Source organism: Hemicordylus capensis, chromosome 5 (genome assembly GCF_027244095.1).
Source record: "Hemicordylus capensis ecotype Gifberg chromosome 5, rHemCap1.1.pri, whole genome shotgun sequence".
In the NCBI taxonomy this organism is placed as follows: Eukaryota; Metazoa; Chordata; class Lepidosauria; order Squamata; family Cordylidae; genus Hemicordylus; species Hemicordylus capensis.
In genome coordinates, this window is record NC_069661.1 from 43,669,033 (window position 1) to 43,695,926 (window position 26,894).

At 41.6% G+C, this 26,894-nt stretch overlaps 1 protein-coding gene across 2 annotated transcripts in view; it reads right to left on the bottom strand.

The window, feature by feature from the left end:
- SEC24D (SEC24 homolog D, COPII coat complex component) overlaps nt 1-26,894 on the bottom strand; it is an 83,411-nt gene that overhangs the window by 23,149 nt on the left and 33,368 nt on the right. For both annotated transcript variants that reach the window (XM_053252950.1, XM_053252951.1), the window contains exons 9-13: nt 15,462-15,600; nt 9,419-9,534; nt 6,762-6,886; nt 3,346-3,537; nt 1,339-1,432 (exon numbers count right to left, since the gene is read on the bottom strand). In XM_053252950.1, the coding sequence (XP_053108925.1) occupies nt 1,339-1,432; nt 3,346-3,537; nt 6,762-6,886; nt 9,419-9,534; nt 15,462-15,600 (666 nt within the window). The remainder of the gene's footprint in view (nt 1-1,338; nt 1,433-3,345; nt 3,538-6,761; nt 6,887-9,418; nt 9,535-15,461; nt 15,601-26,894) is intronic.

Genomic DNA, 26,894 nt, shown 5'->3' on the forward strand with positions numbered 1-26,894 from the left:
TGCACAAGGTTCCTTGCGCTAGTGGAAGGTGTTCCACTCATGAGCACTGATGTGCTAAAGGTCTGGATGCCACCCAACATACATGGTGGGTTTTAAATTCTGTTGTAAAAATCCCAACTTATGGATTCAGGAAACTCAAATTCTGTAATCATAAAGAAGCTTGGAAAATACGCATGTATTTTAGTGCCACAATTTTTCTTCTAAAAGGTTTTTTGGTGGGTTCTTTGTAGAATTGTGTGTTCGGCTTTTAATAAGAAAAGATGAGGCCTAGGATCTAGAGGCATGCCTAAGGAATCTGGTGGGGCCCGTGGGATTTTTTTAACGTTATTGGATGACATCCTGGCTAATGAACTGCTTGTGTAATGAGCAAAGCTGCACTAAAATTTGGGGTTTTGCAGAATTGCACTGGAGTGCTTTTGCACAGAAGTTCCCATTAAAACAAGTGAGACATGCAACAGGTTGTACAACTGTTGTGTGAGCACAAGCATGCTTGCAGCAGTGCAACCCTAGTCTGGAACAAAAGCTCCAGACTCAGCCCAAGCAACTAGTGCAACAGCTTTGCACTAGTACAAAGTCCTTCTGTAAGCATGTTGTTAATAATGGCTGCCATCTGGACTATTGTTTTCTTTGCATGATCACATCACCAACTGCTACTGAAATTTTCCCACAGTTTCAAAAGCAGTTTGAAACTCTTGTGCTCTAGGTCATATTGTAGAACTTGAACAAAAGAGGAATTTTAGGGAAATGTACATGTTTGACCACTGCACAATGTGCATATGGATTAAAAAGCTGAGACTGGTAGCTACAACCAACATACAGGCAAATAAATGGACAATATGACCAAACATACAGGACATTTTTCTCCTGCTGCACCTGTGCAGGGAAAACAGTGACCGACATACTGTGACCAGGATGTTGTGCACACAGTGGAGTGTAACATTTGCACAAAACTGCACACAGAGTTGCTAAACTGGATTTCACGAGCAAATTATAATATATAATTGAAATAATGATATGTGCATAAAATCCAATTTAGCAGTTATGTGTGGCCTCGGCGTCACACAACTATGCACAATTTTGCATTTGCACAACAGCACTCTTGTGCAACTGTGCAAATGTTAAGTTCCATCACAAGCATAACACTATGCAGTCTGTCAGCCAGTATATCTGAAGTATCAGTGATGTCATTAAATTAAAGTGCAAGAGACAACGAGTGGGTTTTTCTGGTGCATCCTCTTGTGACCTGTGGGAAAGGTTAGCCTTCATCATGCAGAAATTGCATAGTTTATAAAATCTGTCCTAATAAAGTCTTTGTTTATTAGAGAGGAACATTCTAACCTTTAGCGCTTCCATGCCAGCCTGGATAACAGGAGCAAAGACAGTCTCACTCTCATTAGTGTCTGCAAACATCTCTGGAATCTGATCCAGCAAGCTATGGAAGAGAGGAAAAGATCAGCATTGCGACAGGCTGAAAAAGACAAGATAATCCTTTTGGGGGGAAATGCATATAAAAAACACCAAGGTCTCTTGCTGAAAGTTTTTGTTTTTTTAAACATCCCAAAATAAGTGGAGCAGAATTCTAGCTTAGCAGCTTTATAAGGCTGCTTTGAGTTCTCCATTTTGTGGGACAAAGTTTTCCCCCAATTTGATGATGAAACATTATATCCATACCCAAACATGTATGCTGAAACAAATGCCTTTTAAGCAGAGCCGAACACCCAAACTGGTTTTTGAAGATTCCAAATAAATAAATAGATAGATAAACAGATGAATGTTAAGATTGCTGGTGATTTGCCAGGTGCACCCCTTAACAGTGACACACATGAAGCGCTAGCTGAGGGTAGAAGCAGATTCTTTTAGCCATGGCATCCCATCATGCAGTCCTACAACAATCTTTTCTCTTTCCAGAAAAGGAATGGGAATATGTACTGCTCTGCAAGCTATCACCATCAGAGGAATATCGACCAGCACTCTTCATTTTATAACTGTTTGCTTCAGTGATGCGACATAATAACCCACAGTGTCTCACACCTGGGCATTGCATGAGGAGCGTTAATTAAATAGAAACACTCTGAAGAGCAAAGTCTCCATGGTACTGGAGGACAGTAATTGTTCACTGCATTTCTAACATGTCACACAGGGGTGTAGCAAGGTTGGAGTGGGACCAGAGACAAGACTTTTAAAATGCACACCCCTCCCCCCATCACTGAAGCTCAGCTCATGAAGTAAAGAAATCTTAAATGAGGCTGAACAGTGGTAACAAAAAGCATAGTAAAATTTGTGTGTGTGTGTGTGCCACAATAGAACATCAACCTAACTTATTTTTTTAAAGGTTTTGCAAATTGTGGACGATGCAAGTCATTTAATGGTACTAGAGAAAGATATGCTGTTCTGGTAGCTCCAGGTCTTAACACCCACATCTATTTCGGAGGATGAAGGAAGCCCGGGCAGGCGCGCAGTTGGGGGAGTCAGTCATGTGACTTGCCTTTGGGCCCCCCCCAAGGCAGTGGGCCCCCAGACAACTGTCTCCCCTTGCCCTATTATAGTTATGTCCCTGATGTCACATGCTCTCATACAAACAAATTCAGTAATTCAGTCACATTACTGCATTGTCTGACCCTGAATAACCACTTTTCGTCTCATCTATAGTATTTCAACTTTCATTATTTCAACTATCAAAGACATTGCTAAACTGGTTTTTATGCACATATCATTATAACTGGCCTAAACAGGACCAAAAGGAATTTGTAGGTAATTTAATTATACATCAAATGACAGAAGAAAAATACCTCCAAGGGATGGAGCAGAGGACACCTCCTCCTCTTTCCTGTTGAGCATCTGCCTGTCTGCCACCTAATCCAGTATGGGTGAAATGCATATGCAAACGTTTGTGCACATCTCCTGTTGAACTAGTAACCGCATGGGCCAAAGGGTGGCATCTGTATGGCCCTTAGTGCTGGATTGCTACTGCTGGCACTCAACACTATATACAGGGGTTTCCATGGCTGAATCAGGAATCACGTGCACAAACCCAATCAGTACTCTCTCAGCTCTATTATAGTACTGATCATCGATAAAGATACTGAATGCCACCTTCTCCTGCTGCAAATGTCTGATCAGTGTTAAACTATCTGATTAGTAGGTAGGCCTGAGTATATCAGTATATACTGCAACCAAATTTTCCATGCATTTCTCTCTACATCAAGTGCATTGTCTTTCAATATAAAGGAATATTGAATGGATAGGAAATGAGTAAGCACAGGTTAACGAAATAGTTCATGACTTTTACAAAGGAACACCAATATATTCCTACAAATATTAAAAAGATACAAATTATGTAATTACTTATTTATAACAGATCGAGACTCTTGAAAGTTGACAAAGAAGCCATCAAGTAAAGGGACAAAGACTTCACCGACATCAGTGACTACCATCATCTGAGGTTGTGCAAGGTTGCTCTTTACATTGAAGAAGTGGAGGACTTTGTTGTAGGTGACAAATGCAACTCGAATAGCTGAAGTCTTCTCTTGGTCCTCCCTTGAAGATAAATTATTTTAGAAAATGTAGTTATAGGCAACTTCTGGATTATTACCTTGCACAGAAGAAAATATTTCATGTATTATCTTATTCTGACTGGCTACACTCAAAGACACAATGGAACATCTAGATTTTAGCCTCAGCACAGTAGATATAAAGATTCATCTGGACAGACATAGATTCATAGCTTGAGAGTTGAGGATTTATGCTGGTCCATTTTTGACCAGATTAAAACCTTCTACAGAGAACTGAGCACAGTTGCAATTAGTTTCTCCAGTTTCCAATAGAAGTCAGCTGTGCAGAATGCTTATTGGCTGACAATCATGCCCCACCCCTTGCTCAGAGCAGTATTTCAAGTTTTTAAAAAATGGACTGGCTTTTTAAACACAAAACACTGTGGAACACAGTGTCAAACAACATTTAACAGATTGAAAGTGCCTGATTTGATTTTTTTTTTTTTTAAAGCTTGCCTGAGGACTGAAGAGATGGTTGAAGAGGGAAGAGTTTAGTTAGGTATGTGTGTCAAAGGAGCAAGGGTGGGAAGAAGCAGAGAGGGAAACCCCCCACAAAAACAAACATCTCCTGAACCCTGGCCCCACAACAACTCCTCTAGGTAGGTGTGTCTATACATTTCCTATCTGAGGAAAAACAAATATTGTCCATGATTGACACATACATTTAAAGTAAATGCATAAGTCTGTGCTATGACACTGCTAGTGGTTTTCATTTTCACTTTGCTTTTCGTCACAGCAGAAGGCTCTCTTACTCTCTCCTTTACAGATCTGGGTCAACAATTGTCTTTTCCAAAAGAAGGAAACTGTCACCTAATGCTTTTAACAAGTTTAACATCTTACTACAGCAACATGCAGTATTTGGTCAGAGCACAATTTTGCCCTTGAGCAGACATCTTCTATACAGAGATACATCAACACCAACTGATTAACCATGACCCCACATTTTACACATTTTTGAGGAGACACCTGTCTTGCTTTCAGGATAAAGCTATCCCTTCACAGAAAGCGAGACACAATAAGTGTTCCTTGTAATGTGCAAATACAGCAGAAAGGGCCATAGAAATAACTAGGCAGCTTGGCAAAATTAGGAACACAAGAAGCTGCCTTATCCCATGTCCCATGTCAGACCATTGGTCAGCCTAGCTCAGTATTGTCTTCACAGACTGGCAACAGCTCCAAGGCTGCAGGTGAGTGTCTTTCCCAGCTCTACCTGGAGAGCCAGGGATTGAACCTGAGACCTTCTGCATGCAAAACAGATAATCTGAAGTCAAATCAAATCAATAAATAATCTACTACTGACCTACAGCCCCTCATCATTTAAACCAATACTTTATGAAATACCCACATGAAACAATAATGTGGTATTTGTATAAAATGGGCTCCCAACCTGTGGTACTCCACCTTTTGCTGAACTACAACTCCCATCATCCCCCACTACAAAAATTGTAGCTGGAGATGATAGGAGCTGTAGTTCAGCAGCATCTGGAGTATCACAAGTTGGGAACCCCTGGTATAAAATAAAGTATGATTTATAAACATGTCTAGTAACTTTAGTGATTCATGGAAAGCAAGGCAACGCCAAATAAAGAAGAGGTAGACTAGTAACTTGAGAAAGACTTTGTTATGTGACTATTTGGTGGCAAATCCTCACAAATTTTGCATTTGGAGTGCTACTCATTCCACTGTGGCTATGCAACTTTCCAGGGTTTCTTAACCTTGGGCCCCCAGATGTTGTTGGACTACAACTCCCAGAATCCCCAGCCACAAAGGCCATGTCTGGGGATTCTGGGAGTTGTAGTCCAACATCATCTAGGGGCCCACAGTTAAGAAATCCTGCAACTTTCTGAACAAGATCCTTGTTCAAATAAATGAAGGTCATACAGGAGCAGGGCTTGGTCAGTTGTGCCCACTTAGTGGGCATTTGGGAGAAACTGATGACAAAATGCATGCCGGTTTGAATAAATATAGAAGCAAGCAACATAGTTTTTGCTTTGATAACTAAGCAATAAAACAAAACTGCACCATAAACAAGCTCTTGACAAATTTCCCAACTTTGGTTGCCTGCAAAACTATGGGGGGGGGGGAAGAGAAGAACTATGTCAAAAAATGAACAGCCTAAAAATAAACCACCCAGGGAGATTCATTCTTCCTCTTGAGGAGGAGAGCTGGTCTTGTGGTAGTAGGCATGAACTGACCCCTTTGAAAAGCAGGGCTCACCCTGGTTTGCATTTGGATGGGTGGCTACATGTGAGCACTCTCTGCTGGTAGAGCACCTACTTTGCAGGCAGAAGGTCCCAAGTTAACTCCCTGGCATCTCTGTTTAGGACTGGGAGAGACTCCTGCCTGAAACCTTGGAAAACTACTTTCAGTCAGTGTAAACCAAGCCTGCTCAACTTAGGCCCCTCAGCTATTTTTGAACTACAACTCCCAAAATCCCCAGCCACAGTGGCCAATAGCCAGGGATTATGGGAATTGTAGGCCAACATCTGCAGGAGGGACGAAGTTGAGCAGCCCTGGTGTAAACAATACTGAGCTATATAGATCAATGGTGTGACTCAGTGTAAGGCAGCTTCCTATGTTCTTATTTAAAACTTGCATATATTCATTTTTTCTTATCTCTCTAACTGGCAATTCTCATGTCAATCGAGAGTGCTAAAATGTCATTTATCATTTATGAAAGCACAGTTGGATTATAGAAGAACTAGCCAACCCCGCACAGAGCATCTGTGCGCTCTTCGGGGCTGAGAGTTACCTCTCCTCCCCAGTGCTGCCTCCGCGGATGGGCCCGCTGCCACTGCCTGCCTCTGCAGCCGAGCCCGCCGCTGCCACTTGCCTCTGCGGCTGGCCCGCCAGCGGGCCGAGTGCCGCCTCCGCAGCCGGGCCCGCTGCCGCTTTCCTCCACAGCTGGGCCCGCCTGCCGCTTGCCTCTCCGGCCATGCCCACCACCGCCTCTGGTCTCCTGGGTGTGCTGGCGCCCAGCCAATCAGTTGGGCCGCCGGGACGCACATTTGAAGGCACACCCAGGAGAAATATAAATATAGATTACTGAATCAATACTAAAATGGAATAAAGTGATATCTAGAATAGGTGGGGTCTTAAAGCCAACTCTAAAAGATAGGAAGTCTAAGGTATTTTACTTGTCAGTTACTACTCCGCCGTTACCAAACAACTGAGCATATTAGTTTACAGAAAGCTGCTTGTTCGCTTTACCTTGGAAGTCTATCCAATACAGTCTTCAGTTCCTCACAGATGAGTTTAACAAGGCCACTCTTGATGTTATTATATGACACGTCAATCATGAAGATATAGGCTGGTGGCTGTGGAGGCTTGTTGTTCTATGTTTTAAAAAAAGAAGAGCAGAATAAGAGGAAGAAAAGTGCCCAACCAACCAACACTTAATCCAACCAGAGATTTCCACAGAACATCCTAATCACTGTTAGAAATATATGATTATAGTAATTATAGTCCATTTGCAAGGGTAAGTCACTGCTAGGATAATTGTCTTATACTGACATAACTAACTTCAGTAAAACTGCTAGTGCTGGGAAAGTATTTTCTCTCATGCAACACTACCAAGGTGCTCTAATACTTTTTCACACTCACAGAACCTCTCCCCCTCTTTTTTTCTTATCTTCCATGCATGTGTTCATTTTGCATACAAATGTTTCTTTTATCCAATTCAAAGAGAATCAAGAACATTATATACCATCAGTTGTCTGTGGCAATTAAAGACAATTCAGCTATTTGCAACATTAACGAATGAACAGTGACCTTCATCTGAATAGAAAGGTTGGCTTCTATGACAAATGTTGTATATGTAACGAATGTCATCTCTGCATGCTGTTTCTTGCTATGTGAAAAACATGATATAGTGCAATAAATAGCTCCGTTAAGCAACTATATATGTACTATCTACTTGCACTGCAAAATTTGAATCACATGCACTTTGACACCTCCACTATTTCCGCTCAATTCTCAGCTGTGTTTGGAGGATGAATTACAGTAGAGACTTAAGGTAACAATAAGTAAACCATATAAGTGCTCAAGAGACAGACAAAAATGTTTCTCAAAGCTCTTCTGAAGAAAGGACTAGTGCCAAGGTAATTTATGAGGAGGCAATTGAGAAACTGGATATCCACTGCAATCACTGGCGAGGTCACCTTTACTCCAGCATCATAAAGATGATAAACAACATCACTCTTCCCACCCCAACCGCAGCACGGGATGTTCCTTGAATTCAACTCTACACTCTCCCATGATACCTCACCAATCAAACAATCAGCCCAAGTTTAAGCATGTGTTCAGTGTTCTACGAAGGCCACTTCCTGCTCTGCGATTAAGTTGCTCATCTAAACATTCATGTGTTCATGGTGGATATGCAATGGAAGCAAATTTCAGATTTCACTTAACACGGAGCTGCAGCTACAAGGTGATAATGAGTATGGGTTTTGAGTGAGCAGACCTTAAGCCTCAAATGTACAACAATGACCATTATTCTGCTTTCACTCATATCCATGTGGCTCCAAAGCCGTACCACTCAATAAAATAAATGAGCTATGGAAATTTAAGTGGAGATCTGAGCTTTAAAAATCTGATCCAATTCAGTGTTTGCAGCAGGCCTGCAACCATTTTCATACTTTATGTAAATTCTACAGCAGTTTATTAAAAGACTCTGGCTAACATCCTGGCACATTTATTGTAAAAGCAAAATGCCTTGTGTTTGCTAAATCCATTCCAAAGAAGCATCACACTGCTCAGCAGCTGTTATTTGTTAACATTTCCCTAGCTGTGCATCCTCATTGCTATTCAATAAGGATGAAGGAAAGTTGTGGTTTTCCTTAAAAGTGGTGGGGGAAAAATACATCATTGTAGTTTTATTGTATTGAATATACTCTCCCTAAAAGCATGACCGTACTGTAACAGTGAAATACCTTAGCTGTCAACAGTAAAAGGGGCATGGACAGCCAGTTCCTTATCCAGTGAAAACTAAAATATGTTATAAAATGGAAAATCATTTAATCTCATACACCCTGATCCTGAGGTCTATGCAAGTTCAAATGTTCAGAAGTCTTGAAACATGCAGGATTCCCCTATCACTTCAATGGAGGAACTCAATCTGTAATTCCAAAAGGAAAGAGAATAGGGAGAAGTTCCACTATTGAAATGAATGGAGAACCTCTGTGGGCAAAGAAGCACTGACTGACAGCTTAACAAAGCACTTGCACAATGAGCAACAGTGCACTAGTACACTGGGATTGCCTAGTTGCACTAAAAAACCCCAGGGATTTGCACAATTGCACAAGAGTCCCATTTTAACAAATGAGATGAAACACTCATTATGCAAGCACAAGCATGCTTGTGGTAGCGCAGGACTAGTCTGGAACAAAAGCTCCAGACTTAACATAAGTAGTGCAACTGCTTCACATTAGTGTTGCATTCTCTCTCAAGTGCTTCGTTAGTCAGGATGTCGACTACAGAGCATGCATGTGTCAGCGCTTTCACACCTGTAATTAATTCCTAGACTGGGACAATGGACTTCATTGCAATCCAGAGGAAAATGAGTACATGTATGTCCTATTCAAATCAGTGGGATTTATCAGCATTTACTTTTCTGTGGATTGCACACTATGCCTTGGGTAAATAACTTAAATACTTCAGCTTAACATGGTGCAGTTTGTACTTGAAGCTGCTGTGCTAAACACACTTCCCAGTTCAACTTCACTGAACACTTAACTCCCCAATAAACATTCTTCCCCCACCCTTGGGAATCACACAAATCCTTTCCCACTGTGTTTTACAAATATAAAAGGGTTCTCCTTGATTTTGTGCTCACATTACAAACTGTTTTCCAGGCTGAACAGACTTACCCTGCAGTAATCTAAAGTAGCCACATATTCATATGATCCTAGAGATAACTCTGGCCTTTCGTAGTGGTCTGTTCTTCTGCCAGTGTGGTCCAGATGTTGAAAGTAGAACGGAGGGACTAAAGAAGCAAAAACAGGAAAGCCAATTTTCCCCCTTTGTTAAAACACAGATGAACAAATAGATGAACATCAATGCATTCATGCTGTAAGGCTTCGAGTGTGCTAATATCTAGTTAGTTCCACAGATTTTATAGAAGTACATTACTTGAGGATTTTTTTTTAGTAAACAAGAAATTAATAAAGTTGCACAACCCACCATGCCACTCAGTCTTTTTGTATGTTTAAGTGCAAGAATGACATTCCTGGCTCTTAACACCAAATTTTGTCTGAGATTCCCTTAAATATTGTGAGGTGGGGGGGGATGAAACTTCACCTGCAAAACTTCACCTCCATGCCAGGTTTGCAGAACCCTTGGCATGCATTTCTATGCTCTTGCAGGTTGCCCCACCTATGTTTTTAGGGTTTTTCTACAGGATAGTATTTGCAGGGCACCATGTGTTTCCCACCTGCAGCACCCATTGCATTTGCAAAACTGGCTGACACCCAGACGAACAAAGCAAACGTTCTGCCAGAGCGCACACTGGTGTAACAAGCTGCACAACTTGTGGCATGGCCCATGTCTTGTGGGAAACGTTTGTTCAAGAATGCAATTCCAAAAATCCCCATGACTTTACACAGCTAGCACAACGTGTTTGTTGCGCAAGCACTTTGTTAAGTCTTGATGTCGGCCTCTCACTTTCCCCCTTTGGGTTAAGAGGAGGTATCTGTCAGATTAGACGACCAGAGCCTTTGCAACTGCAGTGCAACTGAGAATGCATGAGTGTCACTACCAGAAGTTTGCTGGAGGCAGAGTTCGGGATATTGTATAGGACCAAAAACACCAAATACAACCCATGGCTCCTCCTCCCTGCTTGGCCACATACTTGCTCAAAATACATCATGCCATTTTGCAGTTGTTATTTTTTCAGAATAAGTGTGCACTCTGGTACATACATGTTTCCTTACATGATGTCATTTTTAAAATACAAGCTAAAGTATGACTATTGGATTCAGGAGAACTTCATTATTTGTGGGGGTTCTGTTCCTCACCTGCTGCCACGAGTAATGGAACCACGAGTAATGAGTCATTATTGCTATAGGGAAAGGTGGGTTCGGTTCCGAAATGGAGGGAAAATGGGGGGAAACTCCCCAAAGACGACAAAATAACAAGAGGGGGAAAAACTTATTGTGGATTGCTCCATGGAGTCTGAATGTGGTCAGGATTTTCATTTTTACATTTATATTACACTCTTCCTCAAAGGAGCCCAGAGCAATGTACATAGTTAAGTTTCTCCTCATAAAAACCTTGTGAGATAGGTTAGGCTGAGAGAGAAGTGATTGACCCAGAGTCTCGCAGAAAGTATCAAGGCTAAATGGGGATTTCGAATGTGGGTCTTCCCGGTCCTAGTCCAACACTCTAACCACTGAACCATGTCCTCCCCATGTGCCCAGGAATGACCCCAAATCCTCACCCCCCAAAACCAGCAAAAAACCCCACTGGTAATTGTCCACAACAGCCACTTTTGGAAAGAAAGGAGCCACAAAATGGCTCCCTGGAGCAAAATGGCAAGTGGAAGTGCCCTCCATGGTCACTTCTGGCCCTCTAAGAACTGCAGACATGTGAGTTTTAACCCCTTTGTATCTGCGGATACTGAAAATGGATGTCAATGAGACACCCCGCTGATTTGTGAACAGCAGGTGACACTCTTAGCATATGGGCAAGATGCTGAAGGAGCAGGCATTTCTTCAGGTTTGTGTTACCACAATACTATATTACAGAATCACACAATTGGCAGGCTGGTGAAATGAAGTTGGGGGGAATTTTAGGGGTCAGTGAAAATGAACCTTTGCAGCTATGTGTGTGTTGCTGTCGGAAGCTAGCTACGTAACATCTCTTATTCTGTACATGTTTCCTAAACCCCACGGGACCCATTTTCCCCATCTCCATAGGAAATATTATTTGCTTGAATTTGTATTGTGATGTTCTCTAGGAGAGAACATCAGAGAGAGACTAGCTTTTGGCCAGGTTTTGGTCTTCCCAGCTCACTGCCGTCTCATTGTTGCCAGTCACCTATTCAGCAAGACTGGGCAATTTCCTCTTAATCCCGCCGTTTATGATGGGTTCCTGAAGCTTTAATTACAGAGTATTTTAAAAAACCCAGATGAAAGAGCTCTGCAGAAGTGCAAATTATTATTATTTAAAACTGATATTGCAATTTAAATAGAATAGTTTGGCAGTCTATTGCTATGCAAACAGAAGGCATTTGTGAGAACTTAATGTTGAATAATAGCCACAGCAGCAAACTGTCCTCTACTTTTCGTTCCACAGATTAAGCTTTGAGGCAGACAAGAGTTGGCATGAGCCTTTCGAGGTTCATGTTTCAGAGTTGAAAAGATTACTGTATTAGGGAAAGCTCTGTGCCACTTTGATCCAGCTGAGGAAATCTAACTTGATACAAACGTCTCGAAAGACTCATTCTGGCAAAGTCTTGGGATCCAGCCAAAAGCGCAGGAACTCATACTTATGAGTCACATGTAATAGCACTTGGACAAATATGGCATGGCATCTCCTGTTCAAAGCAACTCTTGTCACTGGAAAACTAATGGATGAGTTAACCATTAATATTCTATGTCATAGAGGGAGGCAATGACCTAAATACTTGCCTTTTTCTGGGTAGTTAAAAATGCATTTCCCCCCCTTGAAATGCATTTCCAACCTACTCAGAAAATAATCTCTTATAATGGCATCATCTCCTTCGCATGCCGCTTCAGTCTAATGAAATCACAGGTGAGAGATAAACCATTATTAGAGCTGTGTTCCATTACAGAACTGTTCTAACCAAAGGATTCATTCCAATAAATGTATTTTTAGAACAATTCGATCATCCTTGCCAAGCACATTGTATGCATTTCTTAGGAGTAACCTTCTAACGTCTCATCAAAAATGCTTTCCATACTTTGTTTATTCTGCACACTGAAATAGTGGTGCATGGCCTGCGTTGATTGTATTAAGCAGGAGCATTTTTTTTTACCTACACAAGGATGAATTAATCCTATGCAGTTTTAAGCCTCCCAAATAGCCATGCCGTTTGTGCTCTGTCAATTCAGACATACTTCCTTGGGGCTCCTAGATCCAACTATTGAGAACATTTCCCACATCCATTACTCTGAGGATGACATAAGGAAGGTTTATAGCTGACACTGAAATTAGATGACTCCATTAAAAGAGCATCAAGATCACATGGAAACATTCTAATGTACATATCATGCAGTGCATGACTGAGACACTAGTTCATGTGAAGTTCAAGATTAAGCAGGGAAATCCATTCATGCAGCCCTGACAAGAGGCAGTACTTAATTAGATGTATATATGTACTGTATATGTGAAAGGAAGAACACTACAGGGAACAACACACATCAGGACGAATAAAGAATTCACTAAGAATAAAGTGGGTCAGTGAGTGGAGGCATAGAAAAAGAAACTTTTGTCTAAAATTTATGTGGCCATAATTATGGGGAATAGCTTGACTGTTGCACTTCTTCAGTTCTCAGTCCTGGGTATTCATTTGAACAATCACAAATGGAAATAGAAGCAAGCTGGCAAAACAGTTCTTCGGCTGGACATCTCCTTTAAAGTTGCCAAATGCTCTACATTTTCAAGGAGGGTCATATAACTGATAAGCCACATCCCAGCCATGTTTGCAAATTGTAAGCAATGGTTTCAATCCCCTAGGACAGGGATTCCCAGACTTTGGTACTCCAGCTGTTGCTGAACTACAACTCCCATCATCCCCAGGCAACAATAAATTACTTGTAGAGATTATAAATGCATCTCTGAGGGAAGGCAGAATGCCTCCTTGTCTAAAGGAGGCAATTATTAGACCAATTCTGAAGAAGCCTACCTTGGATCCCTCAGAGTTGAGCAATTACAGACTTGTTTCCAACCTTCCGTGGCTGGGCAAGGTAATTGAGAGGGTGGTAGCCTCCCAGCTCCAAACATACTTGGAGACCCATTTCTAGACCCATTTCAAACTGGCTTTTGAGTGGGCTATGGGGTGGAGACTGTCTTGGTCGGCTTGATGGATGATCTCCAATTGGGAATTGACAGAGGAAGTGTGACTCTGTTGGTCCTTTTGGACCTCTCGGCAGCTTTCAATACTATCAACCATATGATCCTTCTGGAGCATCTGAGGGAGTTGGGAGTGGAAGGCACAGCTTTGCAGTGGTTCTGCTCCTACCTCTTGGGCAGGTTCCAGATGGTGTCCCTTGGAGACTGCTGTTTTTCAAAATCTGAACTTTTGTATGGTTTCCCTCAGGGCTCTGTATTGTCTCCGATGTTGTTTAACATCTACATGAAACCGTTGGGAGAGATCATCAGGAGATTTGGTGCAGGGTGCTATCAGTATGCTGATGACACCCAAATCTACTTCTCCATGTCAACATCATTAGGAGGGGGCATAAGCTCCCTAAATGCCTGTCTGGATGAGGTAATGGGCTGGATGAAGGATAACAAACTGAGACCGAATCCAGTTAAGACAGAGGTACTCATTATGCAGGGTCGAAACTTTGGAGATGAGTTTGATCTGCCTGTTCTGGGTGGGGTCACACTTCCCCGGAAGGAACATGTATGCAGTCAGGGGGGTGCTTCTGTTTCTGAGCCTCTCCCAGGTTGAGGCAGTGGCCAGTAGCGCCTTCTATCAGTTTCAGCTGATACTCCAGCTGCATCCATTTCTTGAGATAAATAACCTCAGAACAGTGGTACATATGCTGATAACCTCATGACTGGATTACTGCAACGTGCTCTATGTGGGGCTGCCCTTGTGTATAGTCCGGAAACTACAGCTGGTTCAGAATGCGGCAGCCAGGGTCATCTCGGAGAGATCATATTACTCCTGTATTGAAAGATCTACACTGGCTGCCGATAAGTTTCCTAGCAAAATACAAGGCCTATAAAACCTATAAAGCCCTAAATGGCTTGGGCCCTGGGTATTTAAGAGAACGTCTTCTTCATTATGAAGAACCGTCCCACTGTCCATTGAGATAATCAATGAATTGAGATCCATTGAGTTGCCACCGGCTCGTTTGGTGGCTACGCGGGGACGGGCCTTCTCTGCTGCTGCCCCAGAGCTTTGGAACGCACTCCTTGCTGAGATAAGAGCCTCCCCATCTCTGACAACTTTTCAAAAGTCTTATTCATTCTATTCACCCAGGCTTTTAATTAAATATTGTTTTAAGAGTTATAGCATAGTTTTAAAATGTTGTTTTAAAAATTTACATTGTTGTACTGTTTTAACTTTTACTATGTCATTGATTTTGTTTTTAACTACTGTTTTAAGGGGGGGGGGGGTTGTCATTTATTTTAACTAATATTTTAACTTTTTGTTTGCTTGTTGTAAACTGCCCAGAGATGTGAGTTTTGGGCAATATAGAAGTGTGTTAAACAAACAAACAAACAGCTGGAGTATTACAGGTTTGCAACCCCTGCCCCCAAACCCCCTGATTTCTGTTATGGTGGCTTTTTATAAAGAACTATTTATTCCAAATTGGACTCGTAGTCTGCCACTATGCCCTATGAGAGTGGAATGAAGACTATTAATCGATTTCTACATAAAGGTGCTGCTAGGTTTAATCTTTGATTGGCAGGAACTATTAATAAAAAGGGCTGTGTCTAAAATATCTTTGCATGGTAACCTGCAGTTTCCTTGTCCAGAGAGCTGCATTTGCTCAGGAACAAAAATAGCTTTTTGTTGCAGTTTTGCGGCAGAAAAGAAGGGTGCAGTTCCAAGTCACATTGTTAAAATTAATGTGGCCTGCTATCAAGTAAATGCATTTAGGACTGGGGTGAAAGTGAAACATGCTGAAAGTCTTCAAAGCCACACATGTAAAAACCAGAATAGCTTTGCTATTTGTTCCAAAAGCAATGTCTCTTTCTATGAGAGCTACTTACCATCGTTCACACAGCTGCAAAATCCACACTGGTATCTTCTTCCCCCATCAATAAACTGCATGAAAGGGCACATATAAGCTTTGCACCGATTGCATCGTATGGGCCCAGTTTCACCATGGTTTACCACATAAAGGGGTGTCTGCAGAGAATAAAAACATAGGGAAAAATACAGTCATGTTGTCAACCAACCCATCAGTCCTAAAGTGTTGCTTTAATAATTCAGGTCAAGAACAATTCTAACTGGACTGGCCTTCATCAAGATCACACACTTTATGAATTCCCTCGCTGCCAGTTTTGTCTTCGTTGGGGCTGGTTCAGGAAATAATCTGAACTGGCCTTGTAAACATGCAAGAAGAAACCACAAACAAACAGACAAACAAACAAACAATCCCCAATGGCTTCTAGGAAGCAACTGCTTACTTGCCAAAAATTTAACAGTTAAAACATATAGAAACCAGATTAAAACAAACATAAAAACACCAACCAACTGAAAAGCTTGAGAGATATGTCTTCAGCTGTTTCCTAAAAGCCAACAAGGATGAAGCAGCTCTAATCTCAGCAGGAAGTGCATTCCACACTCCTGGGGCAACTACAGAGAAGGCATGCCTTTGAGTTGCCACAGAGGAGCTGGCAGCACCCTCAGATGAACCTCCCCTGAAGATCTTAATAGGCGGTGGAAGAAGGTGTTCTCTTAAATACTGAGGGCCTAAGCCGTTAAGGGCCTTATAGGCAATAACCAGCACTTTGTATTTTGCACGGAAACCTATTGGTAGCCAGTGTAGATCTTTTAGAATCAGAGTAATATGGTCTCTATGGGACATCCCGGAGACCAATCTGACAGCAGCATTCTGTACCAACTGCAGCTTCCGGACTATGTGCAAAGGCAGCCCCACATAGAGTGCATTGCAGTAGTCAAGCCTGGATGTTACTAGCATGTGCACCATTGTCTTAAGGTCCCTCACTTCCAGGAAAGGGCACAGTTGGTGAACCACTCAAAGCTAAAGACGCACCAGTTCAGCAAGGCTTTTAGTTTAATGTTTACCGTTGTTTTTTTTTAAAGTTAAATTAATTCTGTATATGCTTTGATATTGGTTTTAAATTTCTGGCTGTTTTTATTTGTTTGTTAATTGCCTTGAGACTTTTGTAGTAGGTGGTTTCCAAATGAATTAAATAAATAAATAAAATGGGCACACACGTTCCCTCCCCCCCCCCACTCAGTGCGCCATTGTCTACTTGGGCAATAATTCATCCAAATGAATGTGCCGTTTAAAATACTACTTTATAAAGTAGCATTTTACACCTCCTTGCTGCTTTCTGAGAGCAACCCTGCTACCACCTACAGAGTGGCCAGATTCTGTGCAACAGCGATTAAAATCCGGCGGACTATGACCTCACCTTTGGGCCTAGTGCCCAGCTTTATTAACTAGAGCACAGTCTCACATAGTGCCTCAGAGCTCTGTTGCCAGATTTGGCTTTTTTAAAGCCAAATTTTGGGTTATGGCCCATTTGACTCACGAGTATACCCCTGAGGTTCTGGCCACCCTGCCTCCGAGCTCTTCAGGACAGCCCTACAACCATTAGCTCCGTAACTCTTGGGCCTTTGCTTTGATGACTTATAGTTCCTCTGGGCACTTTCCAGATCAGCTGCTCAACTGCAGCAAAATGCTTCTGTTCAGGCAAATCACATTTGAAATGTAAACAGCAGGGGGAGAAGTCTCGAGGGAACTAATACCTGAAAAAACCAGCAACCTTTTTACGCTGGATACACAATGTCATAGTACTATATCGCACTGATTAAATTCAAAATAAGGCATCAGATATGTGAACGGTACCCTGCTGTCAGCGTAGGGGTTGTGATGTCACTAACAGGAAGAGTGGAAGCACACTTCAGAGATCCGCCATGACCCTGTTGCAGGGTGTAATCTGGAAAGCACCCTGGATGATTAAATATGGTGCATCTGGATTTCAAATCTAACCCCATGCACTCTATGTCTTCCTGTGATATGACCATTATCTGGTTTTAATATGTTTCCATATCCTTTTATGTCTTTATTTTATACTTATCATTTTTATGTATCATTTTGTAACTCATACGTATCATTTGGTAACTTTCATTTTATAATGCCTTTTAATGATGCCTTTTATAATTTTCTTTAGGAAATTTTCAAATACATTATGTTACTAGCAAATAGTAGTAATTGTATAGTAATCATTATATATCCTGGCTCTTAAAATGTGACAAGACAGGTTTTAATAGCAACTGCCACTTTGGTTTTAGATATTGTATCATCCTGGATACTTTTAGCTACTCTTTCTTTTATGATCTTTTAGAAAATTTTCAAATACATTATGTTACTAGCAAATAATAGTAATTGTATAGTAATCATTATACATCCTGGCAAGTGGGCACAATCCAGTCCACTAGGAAAATCGCTTTAAGTCCCATTGCCATGTATCTTTTATTTCCTTTTTTGTCTAAACTTTGGAAATGGCTTTTAATTCCTTGCTAATTGATGTGGTTTACAAGTTCCTGATTTATTTTTGTTTTACAGAAAAGATAAATTTCCAATATTTATTTTGAACAAAATAAATAGCTAATATTTATACCAACCATAGATAATAGTGCACAATAGCACAATTTTGCAAATCTCTATTTTTTTAGTGCAGCCTTCTTCACTAGAGCAACTTGTTCATTCCACAAGCCCTTCAGTAGTCAGGATGTTGGCCAATATTTTTAGAACTATTAATAATTAGTCAACACCATCAGTTTACTTGGCACCTCAAAGTTACACAGGCAACTCAGTGAGGCCTTAACAGCTTAATCTAGACCAAACAGTGGGGGGGAACAGGGTGTAGGTATAATCGCACAAGGAAGGACAAGTGTCTCTGGGCCCCTGAGGGAGAGGAGGCCCATGATTTGAGAGACAGTTTGCTTTTCACTCTCCCCCCTCCCCCTAAAAAAGAAGACAGGTTGGTGGCAAGGGGCCTGTTTTCACTTTTGTCCCAAGGCCCATTCCAACCTTAGGAACATATATAGGAACCTAGGATGCTGCCTTTTACTGAGTCAGACCATTGGTCCATCTAGCTCAGTATTGTCTACACAGACTGGAAGCGGCTTCTCCAAGGTTACAGGCAGGAGTCTCCCTCAGCCCTATCTGGAGATGGCAGGGAGGGAACGTGGAGCCTTCTGCATGCAAGCATGCAGGTGATCTTCCCAGAGTTGCCCCATCCCCTGAGGTGAATATCTTACAATATTCACACATATAGTCTCCCATTCAAATGCAAACCAGGATGGACCCTGCTTAGCAAAGGGGACCATTCATGCTTGCTACCAGAAGACAAGCTCTCCTCCCAGAGGCACCTTGCTGTGGCTCTGCAGCAAACATAGAGGGAGGGAAGAATGAGAACGATGGTGCCACACATACTTTAGGCTTTAGTACTATTGGGAATGAGGATGAACAAAATGTCCTCAGAAAAAGTGGGTTTTGAAGAGGGATTTGAAGGATGGAAGAGAAGTGACACTACATTCATGTTCAGAGGGAGACCCTTGCTGACCCCTATGCATGGGACAATGGGTGCAGTCACTTTTGGTTAGAGATTATTGAAGTAGCATTGGAGGACAGCTTACTCTAGCCTTCACCTGGTCTCTTGCAATCCACACTCCTCAAACACCCAGAGTAGCTAAGGACACCTCTTTCAGCAAGATTTCAGGAGTCCACTTGTATAAAATATTATCTAGTGATACAGTCTGCGGCAATTATTTTCCTTTTGATGACCAAATAATAAGAGATTTTAAATGCATTTGAAGTGTATTATGGTCTATGACCAGCACAACAAGGGGGGGGGGAATACAATTAAAATATAAATAATTTAAAAAAAAAACAAGTCAACAGTCTAACCCATCAACAATGTTATAACTGAAAGGTTATAGAGCAGCACTAGGACTGTTAATTAAAAACTGGCGCACTCTTCGAGCTGCTGCACAAAAGCCCGCCACTTTCCGAGTAATGGCAGGTATGCTGTCCTCAAGCAGGAAAGCCACTTGTTGGCTAGGCGAATTTCCTGGGAAACGAGCCAACTGTGGAGATATTAGTTCTAAACGTAAGTCCCTATAAAAGGAGCAATAAAGCAAAACATGTTCGATTGTTTCAACTTCCCCATCACCACAGGGGCATAGACGCTCTGCATAAGGAGTCCCACTGTAGCGACCTTCAAGGACAGCAGAGGGAAGGCATCTACATCTGCCCTGTGTAAAAGCCAACCTATATCTGGGGATGTCTAATTGTTGCAGATAATAAGATAAAGGAGCAACAAGGTACCTTGTGGTATTGTTACAGTAGAAACCCGGAGACTTAGATAAATCTTTTCAGTGAACTGTAAACCCACAGCAACACAGTCACGAGTTTATATGCTTGATCTGGCATTTTAAATTACACACACACACTTGATTAATTTGATCAAAATTAAATGAGTATAATGTATTTATACCATAGAAAATAGTACATTCATTCTCCTGTCACTCTAACAGTAGCTCCTAACAACTGGAAAAGTGATGTGCAAGGTTTGGAAAATATACTGTTTATGCCACATATTCTCTGTAGGTGTCACTGTGCACAAAGAGATAAATAAAACAGAGGACTTGTAAGCCCAGCAGTAAAATTCATATTGCCCTCAGGAAAGTAAGATAAGTTACATGTATCTAATCAGAACAAGAAATGTCAGATACAGGTCATTCATTTACCTTATATTCATACTACATACCATTGTTCCCTCTAACAGGGATACCCAGATATTGTTCATTACAACACCCAGCATCCCCACCTGCAGTGGCCTTTAGCTGAGGATTCTGGAAGTTGTAGTCAACAACATCTGGGAATCCCTGTTAGAGGGAACACTGCTACATACTAATGTAATTACTAATACCATAGGACAGTGAAGGTGCCTTCACAATACACAGTACTTCACATTGATACTAAGAACACAAAGATGGGTGAGCTGGAGTGCTTGGTTGCTAACGCAGAAATAGATATAGTGGGCATAACGGAAACATGGTGGAACAGGGAGAACCATGAGACACTGTTATCTCTCAATATAAACTCTATAGAAAGGACAGGGAGGGATGTCTTGGAGGTGGAGTAGCACTGTATGTTAAAGAAGGGATAGAATCTAACAAGCTAGAAAACCTAGGTGGACTGGAGTCCTCCATAGAAATCCTGTAGGTGACAATACAAGGCCTGAAAGGAAGCGTGCTACTGGGGACGTGCTATTGCCCTCTGGATCAAAACGCTGACAGTGACTGGAAGCTGCTGGAGAAAATCAGGGAGGCATCAAGGAGAGGGAGGGCAGTAATAATGGGTGACTTCAATTACCCACACATAGACTGGGCAAATTCACAGTCAGGTCATGACAAACAGGTCAGATTTCTAGATACACTAAATAACTGTGCCCTAGAACAGGTGGTCTTGGAACCAACCAGAGAAAAGGAGACCTTGGACTTAATCCTGAGTGGCACCCAGGACCTGGGGCGTGATGTCAGTGTCATTGACCGTTTAGGTAAACAGTGACCATAGTGTGATCAAATTCAGCATACATGTGGGGAGGGAATCACCAAGGAAGTCTAACACAGACGCTTTGAATTTCAGAAGAGGAAACTTCTCCAAAATGAGGAGTATGGTGAAAAGAAAGCTGAGGGGAAAAATCAGGAGAGTCACTTCGCTCTAGAATGCACACAGTTTACTCAAAACCACAATACTAGAAGCCCAGTTAGATTGTATACCCAAAAGGAGGAAAGGCACCACTAAGTTCAGGAGGATGCCAGCATGGCTAACAGGTAATATCAAGGAAGTCATAAAAGGAAAAAAGACTTCCTTCTGAAATTGGAAGGCCTGTCCAAATGAAGAGAACAGAAAGGAACACAAACTCTGGAAAAGGAAATGCAAAGTGATAAAAAGGGAGGCAAAAAGTCAGTTTGAGGGACATTTGGCTAAAAGCATCAAGGGGAATAACAAAAAATTCTTTAAATACATCAGATGCAGGAAACCTGCCAGGGAGGTGGTTCGACCATTAGACAATGAGGGAGTGAAAGGGATTATTGAAGATATGGAGGTTGCAGAGAAGCTAAATGAGTTCTTTGCGTCCATCTTCATGGCAGAGGATACTGAGCATATACCTGTTCCCGAAACAGGCTTTTCAGGGATGGAGGCTAAAGAACTGAGTCAGATAGAAGTGACAAGAGATGATGTTCTAAACTATCTAGAAAAACTGAAAACTAGCAAATTGCCAGGGCTGGATGGCATCCATCCAAGAGTCCTCAAAGAACTCAAATGTGAAATTGCCGACTTGCATGTGAAAATATATAACTTATCCTTGCAATCAGGCTCTATACCGGAGGACTGGAAAGTAGCAAATGTAACACCGATTTTTCAAAAAGGGATCCAGGGATGATCCGGTAACCTTCAGGCCAGTTAGTTTAATGTCTGTTTCAGGCAAGTTTATGGAAAGCATCCTCAAGGATAAAATTGTAAATCACATAGAACAACAGGCCCTGCTGGGAGAGAACCAGCATGGCTTCTGCAAAGGTAAATCTTGCCTCACCAACCTTTTGGAGTTCTTTGAGAGTGTCAACAAGTGTGTGGATTAAGGTGATCCAGTTGACATAGTATACCTGGACTTCCAAAAAGCTTTCGACAAAGTTCCTCATCAAAGACTCCTAAGAAAACTTAGCAGTCATGGGATAAGGAGACAAGTACATGTGTGGATAGCTAACTGGTTGAAAGATAGGAAACAGAGGGTAGGAATCAGTGAACAGTTTTCACAAGGGAGCAAAGTAAGAAGCGGGGTCCCCCATGGATCTGTACTGGGACTGGTGTTTTTAATTTATTCATAAACGATCTAGAAGTAAGGGTAACCAGAGAGGTAGGGAGTGGGCGACAAAATGACAAATGCAGTTTAATGCTGGCAAGTGTAAAGTGATGCACATTGGGACGAAAACCCACAACTTCAAGTATATGCTGATGGGATCTGAGTTGTCGGTGACTGACCAGGAGAGGGATCTTGGGGTCATGGTGGCCAGCTCGTTGAAAGTGTTGACCCAATGTGCAGCAGCTGTGAAGAGGGCCAATTCCATGCTAAGGATCATTAGGAAGGGGATTGAAAATAAAATGGCTAATATTATAATGCCCTTATTGAAAACTATTAGGGATGTACATGAATCATTTTTTTTATTTGATTTGTGCCCAAAACAAATCACCCCTGATTTGTTTTGTATCCAAAGCTACCCCTTCCAAATCACCCCAAATTCGATTTGTATTTGCTGTGGTTTGGTTTGGATTCAGACCAAGTTGGACCACTTAACTTTGGTCCTTGGGGCACAAAATTTGAGTGTTGGATAGGTCCCCATGGGTGCCACCTACCACCCAGATTTCAAGGCAGTGGGACACCTGTTTGATTTTTAATGATTTTTTTTTAAGTTTTTACTGATTTTGAACATTTCCACAACAGGAAACAATGGGGATTCAAAGCTGCCATATCCCAACCCTAAAACAGACTCCCAGCTTTCATTATTTTTTTTTAAAAAAGCTGAGCTCTAGCCCTTGTAGAAGTGGCATTATGGAGCTAAATGTGCAATCATTTTTCAAGTGTTTGAATTCTTTGGTGTATAATAACATTTCTTCATAATGAATCCCTATGAGGATTCATTGCACACCTTCATTTCTTCTGTTCATTTTGACTGTCACTGGACAGTGCCAACTGTCAACTGCCATGTGCCAATTACAACCCCCCCCCACCTGCAAGGCAGTGGGGTACTCATTTTAATTTTTAGGACTATTGAAATGTTTAGATTCTTTGGTGTCTAATAACTTTTCCTCATAATTAATCTCTATGAGGATTCATTATGCGCCTACATTTCCTCTGTTCATTTTGACTATCATTGGACAGTGCCAACTGTCAACTGCTATGTGTCAAGTACACACACACCCCAAACACACACTGGGGTACTCCGTTTATTTTTTAGATATTTTTGAAGTGTTTAGATTCTTTGGTGTCTTCATTAAACACCTTCATTTCTTCTGTTCATTTTGACCCCGCTGCTTTGCAGGTGGGGGTGGGGAATTAGTGGCATCCCATGTTCCAACTACTCCACAACCCACAAGCAACTGGGTACTCAGTTTATATTTAAGGAATTTTTGATGTGTTTAGACTCTTTGGTGCATAATGAATCCTCATAGGGATTCATTATGAGGAAAGGTTATTAGACACCAAAGAGCCTAAACAGCAGAATCTGCTAGATTTGGGTACAAATCGGTGTGTACCCGAATCCATTTGCACATCCCTAAAAACTATAGTGTGGTCACACCTGGAGTACTGCATACAATTTTGGTCACCACATCTAAAAAAAAGACATTGTAGAACTGGAAAAGGTGCAGAAGAAGGCAACCAAGATGATCAGGGGCCTAGAACACCTTTCTTATGAGGCAAGGCTACAACACGTGGGGCTATTTAGTTTGGGGGGGAAATGACTGCAGGGAGACATGATAGTCTATAAAATCATGCATGGTGTGGAGAAAGTAGATAGAGAGAAAGTCTTCTCCCTCTCACATAACACTTGAACCAAGGGTCATCCCATGGAATTGATTGCCAGGAAATTTAGGACCCAAAACTGAAGTACTTTTTCACACAATGCATAATCAACTTGCGGAATTCTCTGCCATGAGATGTGATGACAGCCAACAACCTGGATGGCTTTAAGAGGGGTTTGAATAACTTCATACAGGAGAGGTCTATCATCGGCTACTAGTCGGCTATAGGTCACCTCTAGCCTCAAAGGCAGGATGCTTCTCAGTACCAGTTGCAGGGGAGTAACAGCAAGAGGGAGGGCATGCCCTCAACTCCTGCCTGTAGGCTTCCAGTGGCATCTTTTGCCCAGCTTCATCTGATTAGCCAATTATGCCCTTACCTTGATCGGCAGGCATTAATGACAGTGACCCATGCCCTTGTTATCTCCCATTTAGATTATTTTAACGCTCTCTATCTAGTGTTACCTTTGAGAATGATCGGGAAGCTACAATGGGTCCAGAACGCAGCGGCTCACCTACTCATGAGTGCCAGAAAATATGACAGGGTAAAACCTCTCCTGCAGTTATTGCACTGGTTGCCTATTCGCTTCCGAGTTCAATTTAAGGTCCTGGTTTTGACCTTCAAAGCCTTGCGGGGTTTGGCACCTGTCTACCTTCAGACCCACCTCTCCCATCCAGTTACACCCCGGCCAGTTAGATCATTTCAGATGGCCCTTTTGTCGGCCCCTGATTTCCGAGAGGTTCGGGGCACTAGGACCCGTGAAAAGGCCTTTTCGGTTGCTGCCCCACTTTGGAACTCTCTTCCCCTTCAGATTCATTTAGCCCCTTCCTTACTGATTTTTAAATCTCTATTGAAGACTTCTTTTTTGCCAGGCTTTTGCCCTGTATTTGACCTAAATGTTTTTTCTTTTTTGTTAGTTACGTTAGTTTTTAATTTAGAATGTAATTTTTAATGTTGTCTTGTTTTGCATGTTTTTGTGAACCTCCTGGAGTCTTCGGCGTGGGCGGTATATTAAATGTCTCTAATAAATAAATTAAATAAATAAATCTGGTGGGCCACAAGCAGGATGCTGGACTAGATGGGCCTTGGGCCTGATCCAGCAGGGTTGTTCTTATGTAAACCTTGTGACTGTGACTCATGCATGGTGCTCCCCACATATAAGTTTGGAACCTCTCATTTCTTTATTTAAAAGGATAATCCCTAGATATATGGCTATTTAAATTATAATAACCGATGGGCATACAAGCAGTGCTGGCGTGTTCACAGGACAAATCCCCATTCAGCCATAAAACTCACTGGGTGACTCTGGGCCAGTCAAGTATATCTCAGCCCAACCTACCTCACAATGTTTTTGTGAGGATAAATATAACCATGTAAATAAATATAACCATATAACCATCTGGGCTCCTTGGAGAAAGAGCAGGATATAAATGTAAAATAAATAAATAAATCAGAGTTAGTATTAGAAATGTGCATTAATTTCCACCAGTCATGACTTGTATATGCTACCAACACTCATGCCTGGGTGGTCAACACATTCACAGATATCAAGAGGTACAATACTCATGAAATCAGAACAGCAAATAAAACCATTTTATAGTAAAGCCAAGGAAACCAAGGCAACATTGGCTAGTGCATCAAGCTAAAGGTTTATGACCACATTCCATTGTCAGTGACACCATTTTTATTGCAACTGTGCCATCTATAAATTGATACTAGAGTAACAAAAGCAAAGCAAAGCAAATCAATCTTTACTACGGTCTTTGACCAGCATAAAGGCTACATGAACAAAATCAAGAATCTGAATCACAGTTTTTAGGTGCAAGTGGGTGATCAATACTTTTCAAAGGTTACTCAGTGACTTCATTCAACACAAATAGTTCTCAATCTGAAAAAATGTACAACTAAAAACTTCAGAAGCATCTGAAGCTGGCAGATCTTGGAGACAGGAGGATGGGCTAAACTGACTATTAGCTGTATTATCTTATTATACATCAAGGGATACATCCTATAATCCAATCACTGGTGTTACAAGACTCATTTTAACTGGATCTTGCAGATGCATAGTATTATTGTGCAACTAACCACAAAACTCAAGCAGAATTTTCTGTTCTCTACAATACCTTGTTTGTCCATTATCTTCAAAGGCATTTTATTATTTCTGCAATTCTGTTGTTCTGTGTGGTTCAAGGATTTTGTCCCTGCCCTTCGTACTCAAGTAGGATGTGCTTGATATTGACAAGCAGAGCAGAATACCTCAAATACTAGTGATACTAGCCCAAGCCGAGAGTGCATGAATTAATAGGACAAAACGCATGCAGCTACTTCTCAGCTTTGAAGTGCTGATTGTTATTTGGACGTTGGGCTGTGCTGGGCTGTTTATCAACAGAAGGTCAACAGTCAGGATTAACCAGCGATAGAAGCAGGAACATGAAATTGGAATGCAAGATGATAATCAAGGAACTGTACTAGACAACAGATCTCCGAAATGTCAGTGAGCAGAAGCAATCAGAACCTAAGAACTAGCAGGGGAGAGATTTAACAACAACCTTTTCTTGGGCAGTGGCTGTAAGAAAAGTGCTACAGTTTTAACTCTTTTACCAGGAGGTCATGAGACTAATGGATGGCAACGCTTGTACTCATTTCATACCTGCCTTCTGCCTTTCATGGCTTTCATTCAGAGCTGAACTGACATTTGGATCAGTGATATTTACAGCAATAAATATAGTGCCAACACCTAATGTATCTGGGATTCTGTACAAACTGCACAGGGCCCTGTGAGCAAAAAGGCTTTACTATTCCAGCTGCAAGTCTGCTGGCTCTGAATGAAGGAACATATTTTACTTAAATATCTAC